Source organism: Myotis davidii, unplaced genomic scaffold (genome assembly GCF_000327345.1).
Source record: "Myotis davidii unplaced genomic scaffold, ASM32734v1 scaffold169, whole genome shotgun sequence".
Taxonomy (NCBI): domain Eukaryota; kingdom Metazoa; phylum Chordata; class Mammalia; order Chiroptera; family Vespertilionidae; genus Myotis; species Myotis davidii.
Genome location: NW_006383005.1, coordinates 392081 through 398077, shown reverse-complemented (window position 1 = coordinate 398077; position 5997 = coordinate 392081). Strand labels below are relative to the sequence as shown.

At 56.4% G+C, this 5997-nt stretch overlaps 1 protein-coding gene across 3 annotated transcripts in view; it reads left to right on the top strand.

Annotated features, from left to right (window-relative positions):
• Positions 1-5559, top strand: part of SERPINH1 (serpin peptidase inhibitor, clade H (heat shock protein 47), member 1, (collagen binding protein 1)) — a 9230-nt gene extending 3671 nt beyond the window's left edge. For 2 of the 3 annotated variants that reach the window (XM_006777910.2, XM_006777909.2), the window contains 4 exons: positions 135-799; positions 1933-2031; positions 2140-2372; positions 4569-4945. In XM_006777910.2, coding sequence (XP_006777973.1) covers positions 178-799; positions 1933-2031; positions 2140-2372; positions 4569-4871 — 1257 coding nt within the window. In that variant the 5' untranslated portion in view covers positions 135-177 and the 3' untranslated portion in view covers positions 4872-4945. Of the gene's footprint in view, positions 1-134; positions 800-1932; positions 2032-2139; positions 2373-4568 lie in introns of those variants that run through there. The other variant, XM_015557506.1, reaches the window with a different exon arrangement.
• Positions 5560-5997: the final 438 nt, after the last annotated feature.

Here is a 5997-nt window from a genome sequence, read left to right as displayed (position 1 = left end):
ATCTGGGAAATCCTGGGTTAGGTCTGAACTCTATTTTCTTGGTCCCATCTCCAGGGAGCTTGGTGGCAGCCAGAGGCAAGGGACGGTTGTTGGGGAGGGCTGCCTAGGGCTTCAGGGCCACGCTCTCTCTGCAGCCCTCACAGGTCCTCCGTGGCGCACACAACCCACCTCCCAGCCATGCGCTCCCTCCTGCTCACCAGCGCCTTCTGCCTCCTGGCCCTGGCTCTGGCCGCCGAGGTGAAGAAGCCCACGGCCCCAGCAGCCCCTGGCACTGCGGAGAAGCTGAGTCCCAAGGCAACCACACTCGCTGAGCGCAGCGCTGGCCTGGCCTTCAGCCTCTACCAGGCCATGGCCAAGGACCAGGCGGTGGAGAACATCCTGCTGTCGCCCGTGGTGGTGGCCTCCTCGCTGGGGCTGGTGTCCCTGGGCGGCAAGGCCACCACCGCGTCGCAGGCCAAGGCGGTGCTGAGCGCGGAGCAGCTCCGGGACGAGGAGGTGCACGCCGGCCTGGGGGAGCTGCTGCGCTCGCTCAGCAACAGCACCGCGCGCAACGTGACCTGGAAGCTGGGCAGCCGCCTGTACGGGCCCAGCTCGGTGAGCTTCGCCGAGGACTTCGTGCGCAGCAGCAAGCTGCACTACAACTGCGAGCACTCCAAGATCAACTTCCGCGACAAGCGCAGCGCCCTGCAGTCCATCAATGAGTGGGCCTCGCAGACCACCGACGGCAAGCTGCCCGAAGTCACCAAGGAGGTGGAGCGCACAGATGGCGCGCTGCTGGTCAACGCCATGTTCTTCAAGCGTGAGTCCCGCGGGGCGGGGCAGGGCGGGGCCTCCTGTCCCCAGAGCCCCTAGAAGGTGATCCGTATTCCTGTGCCCAGTACCGCCCTGCTTGGCATTAAATCTTCATAACAACCACGGAGGCAGGCACTGTTACTAAACCTTTCACATACAAGACATTAGGTCCAGAGAGGTGTAGTGCTGTGTCTAAAGGAATGGGACAGAGATGCAAGCCCGGCGGAGACACTCCCACTGTTTCAATCACAACTAAGTGCTGTGCTTGTCTTGGAATCAGAACAATTCAGTAACCACTTGTGTCTCAGTAGTGAGCTGGAGAAAGGCCCCACACCTGTGATCGTGCCTAATCCTCAAAACAACTCTGGGGGCAGGCGGTGTTGGAAACACCACTGCACAGGTGAGGAAACAGGCTCAGCGAGGACGTAGGCCCAGGTGTATCTGTGCGGAGGTGAAGATTTGATTTGGGGTTAATGCTTATTTTTGAGTGCCTATTGTTCCTCTCATGGTATGCTGTGAGGTAACCCCCTTTTTACAAATTAGGGGCCCAGGGTAGGCGGAGTGAAAGGTCTCATAGCCAGTCAGCGGCTGTGTCTGGATTTGAACACAGGTCAGGCTGTGAGGTAGGGCAGGCTCAGGCCACAGTCACACATGCCTGGTTTTCTAGGTCATGTTTCTGGCCACATAGACAGGACTTGCAGATAAGACTTAAGGGTAGTCTTGGGACACTCCCTGCCCAGGGCACTCACCCCTCAGTTACTAGGTGGGGTGAGAAGTCCAGCTCAGCACGTGTTGCCCAAATGTCTGACAGGGGCACCACGGCAGAGGGCACACATGGCAGTGGCTGAGCTGAGTGTCCTTCCGAAGGAATTCCCTGCCACGTGGAAACAGCCAGGCCCTGGGACTGTAGAGAGCCAAAGCAGGAAACCTGTCCTGGGGCCAGGACCCCTGTCCCCCAAAGCTGGACACACTTGTTCTGTGGGCTGGGTGCTGGAGGGTGGGGAGGGGAAGGTGGGCTGCAGCTGAGACTCGAAGATTGGGACAAAGGCCTGTGGTAGGGATACGTCCAGGGTATGTGGCTGGAGAGGGCTGTGTCCTGAGGGAGGTGACATCTATTTCTGACCTTGTATCTCACTACAGCACACTGGGACGAGAGATTCCACCACAAGATGGTGGATAACCGAGGCTTCATGGTGACCCGTTCCTATACCGTGGGTGTCACGATGATGCACCGGACAGGTAGGCGCCTTGCAGAGCAGGGGGCCAAGGTGGGGGTCCCAGGGTACTTGGGGCCTGGCCCACCACTGCCCCACAGTGTGCTCAGTGCCCCCTCTGCTCTTTTTCCAGGTCTCTACAACTACTATGACGACGAGAAGGAGAAGCTGCAAATTGTGGAGATGCCCCTGGCCCACAAGCTCTCCAGCCTCATCATCCTTATGCCCCACCACGTGGAGCCCCTTGAGCGCCTTGAAAAGATGCTGACCAAAGAGCAGCTGAAGGCCTGGATGGGGAAGATGCAGAAGAGGGCTGTTGCCATCTCCCTGCCCAAGGGTGTGGTGGAAGTGACCCATGACCTTCAGGTAAGGGGTGGCCCAACTCAGGGCCCCTGGGCTTACAGGAGGGGGGTACTTGGGGTATCCATCACCAGCTCAGCCAGTCTGTTCTGAGCCTCGCTGGGTGTCCAGGCCGTATTGAGCCCTGCTTTCAGGGTAACTGGTGGAGGAGGCAGAGGCCCTGCTCTTGGGAAGATGATGGTAACATCAGTACCTAAATATAATTGAGCACTTGCTGGGTGCCAGGCACTTGTCTAAGCACTCTACATGTATCAAACTCTTAATCCTCAAAACAACTTTATTAGGTAGGACTGTCAACCTTATTTTACAGATGAGGAAACTAAGGCTCAGAAAGATTGGATAATTTAAAGTCACACAACCAATATCTCAGACATTTGGCACTAAGCCATGCCCTTAATCCCGTGCTGCCTCTGAGCGTCTGAATGCCCCAATTGTAGACTGTTCAAGCTAGAGGACCATCCACTAGGCAGTGATAAGAGTAACCATGGCTTTCAGCTACGGGTCGCTTGGGATGGCTGGAAACTTATCTGCTCAACATGATTTACCCCTCGTGACCAGTGGCTTGAGAGACTAAGCTCACCCTGGCTGATAAGTGGTGGAGCTGCAATTAGTCCTGCAGGTGAAAGCTTAGGTGGCCTTTTTGTCAATAAGGAGAGAGGTGTTTGTGGTTTTTTTCACCTGCCCCAAAGGGAAAACTTTCAGCTCATTCTTGCCTTGGATGCCAAACATGGCTTCTTGGCAGGCCTCTTCCCCAGAGAATTGGTTCAGTCTTGCTGCTAAGAGAGCATGGGGAGAGAAACTTGGGGTGAATTGGGACTTAGGTTCTAAACCAGAGACTAGTGGAGCTCAGGTGGTCTGTCCAGCAGATAGCACTGAGGGTTCTGGTGAGGAGCGATCACTGTCTCACTCCCTGCTTTTTGCCAGTGGCTGCTACCTGACACCGTTCTCCCCTTCTTTCTGCTGTGTCTTCCTGGAACCCACCAGTCCGGGGGGGTAGATTCAATTGGGAAATTCGAAGTGAGTGACTTGCTCAGGGTCATCAGGATTGAAATAGCTGGGCCTAGAATGCCTGTCTCAGGACCAAGTTGTCCATTTTGGGGAGGGAGACGGCCCTGCCAACCCTGGGCCCTGGAGGCTGCTGTTCACTCAGCCCACAGTCCTTTACTGCTGCCTCTTCTGCTCTGAGAACCAGGGAGAGCCCTGGACATGGGCCCTGCCTTGGGGGAGGTCTGAGCCAGGAAGGAGGCAGAGGCAGGGCAGCGGGACTGAGGCCAGGAAGCATGGCTCCAGTCCTGTGGGAGAGGGAAGTTTCCCAGATGATGTGGTATCTAAAGAGCCCTACAGGGAGAGAGGGTGGCCATCGAGATGCCTTTGAGGATGCTGGTTGTCCAGTGGGGCTGTGGAACGGAGAACAGGGTGGGGTGTGCTTAGGGGTGAGGCTGTGGTGTAAGGCTTGTACTTGGCTTCCCAGGGCTGTGCGGAGTTATGGACAGGGTGTATGTGTGCATGTGCTGGAACTTTTTACTATAAAAATGTATCGAGAGATTTTTAAAGTAGATGAGTGTAACGAACCCTCATGTATCTATCACCTAGCTTCAACCGTCATCCACTCGTGACCAGTAAGGATTCATCTATACATAACCATTCCTCCCTATCACATTATTTTGAAGCACATCCCAGACATCGTTTCACTCTGAAAGGGTCTTAAGCCCCAGTGTGACGTGGTCACAGCTGTCCTTAGATCAGTCTTTCCTGAACTTGAGTGTGCCGAGAATTCCCTGAAGAGTTTCTTGAGAAAGGTCCTGTCTCCGCCCCCAGAGACTCTGATTCCGGGGCCCTGGACTGGGGTCAGGGGGTGTGCATTTCATAGGAGCTCCCGGTGGTGCTGACACTGGCTCTTCACTCACCCACACTTGGAGACGCACTGCTCAAGATTGCTCGGCCGGGCCAGGGCTGCATCCTGCCTTTCCCCCGAGTCACAGTTTCCTCATCTGTGAAGTGGAGATTACAAGCTCCTACAGGGTTGTCATGAGAGCCGAAGTGCCCACGCCATGCCTGGCACACCAGGTGGCCATGGAGTGGTAGCCTCTGCTCTGAGGAACGGGCAGGGCGGGAGATGGTGGGCGGTGTGGGTGGAGGGTGAAGGTCTGGAAGCCTTGTCCACGGTGGCCTCACCTGGCACCCACCCCCCTGGTTCCACAGAAGCACCTGGCTGGCCTGGGTCTGACCGAGGCCATCGACAAGAACAAGGCAGACCTGTCACGCATGTCGGGCAAGAAGGACCTGTACCTGGCCAGTGTGTTCCATGCCACCGCCTTCGAGTGGGACACGGAGGGCAACCCCTTTGACCAGGACATCTATGGGCGTGAGGAGCTGCGCAGCCCCAAGCTCTTCTACGCCGACCACCCCTTCATCTTCCTGGTTCGAGATTCCCAGACCGGCTCCCTATTGTTCATTGGGCGCCTGGTTCGGCCCAAGGGTGACAAGATGCGAGATGAGTTGTAAGGCCCTAGGGTGTGGGCATGGGAGGACAGGAGGCAACTGGAGGCTCCTGAGACACATGGGTGCTATGGGGTGGGGAGAGCTGAGGTACTGACCTTGGATATTCCATGGGGTGGGTGTGGGGGGGGAGGGGAACAGCAGGCTTCCTGTGCGCCAGAGCAGACCTTCCCAGCCACCATTCACTCTGCTCGGACATAGGTTCCCAGATAATCATGATGCTGAGCCCAGCCCCACGTCCTGTGGGACCTGAGCGGTAGTCATGCCCCGCCCTCGGAGTCCTCAATCAGTGTTCATATTTATAGCCAGTGCTTTCTCATCTGTGAGGCGGAGCTAGGGCTTTGGCTGAGCTCTCCTGGAATGGGGACCCTCCTTTCCTAATACCACCACCTCAGCTCCGTCCCCAGCTCCATCCCCAATCTCCTCCCATCCCACCTCAACAATAAAAACTAGGTGCTGCAGCCCCTGGGGTAGGCATCCCCACAGTAGCCCTGGCCCCAGTGAGGGGATCAGGAAATAGCTCCTGGGGGGGCTCCTGGGGAGACTCTGGTCAGGTATGATGGGGATGAACTTTTTTCCCTTTAATAGGATTTCAAAGATGGGGAGGGAAGGGAGAACATGAGCCTTTGTTGCTGTCAAACCAAGAACTTATTTGTATGATTTTTTTTTTTCAATAAAACTTTTCAATGAAATTGTGTTGGAGCATAAAGATGGTTGGATCAAAGATGCCCATGTCATTCTTCCTCAGAGACAAGAGCTCCTTCTGTTCAGCCAGGTTTGCTACTAACAGCCCATGCCAGGCTGTGAAATGCTGGCAGCTAACTGCAGATGACATGGTATGGGAGGCCGATGACAACCGTGCGGCAGGCCTGCTACATGCCGACTCGGGGGATTGCTTCTCAGCCCTGGGGGCCCTGGAGAGGTGGCTGCAGGGCCGGAGTGATGACGCTGCATCTGGAGCCCAGGGCATCCCAGTCCTGTTGTAGGGGTCCCAGGCTGTGGCCCCCTAACCTCTCACTTCAAGCTGACCTCCCTCGTACGCATCCAGGGCCAGTGGGTACAAGCTCAGGCTGCCTGGCTGGGCAGAGCTTTGGAAGGAAGGCGCTTGTGGGATCCTTGCTCTCTGTTTGTG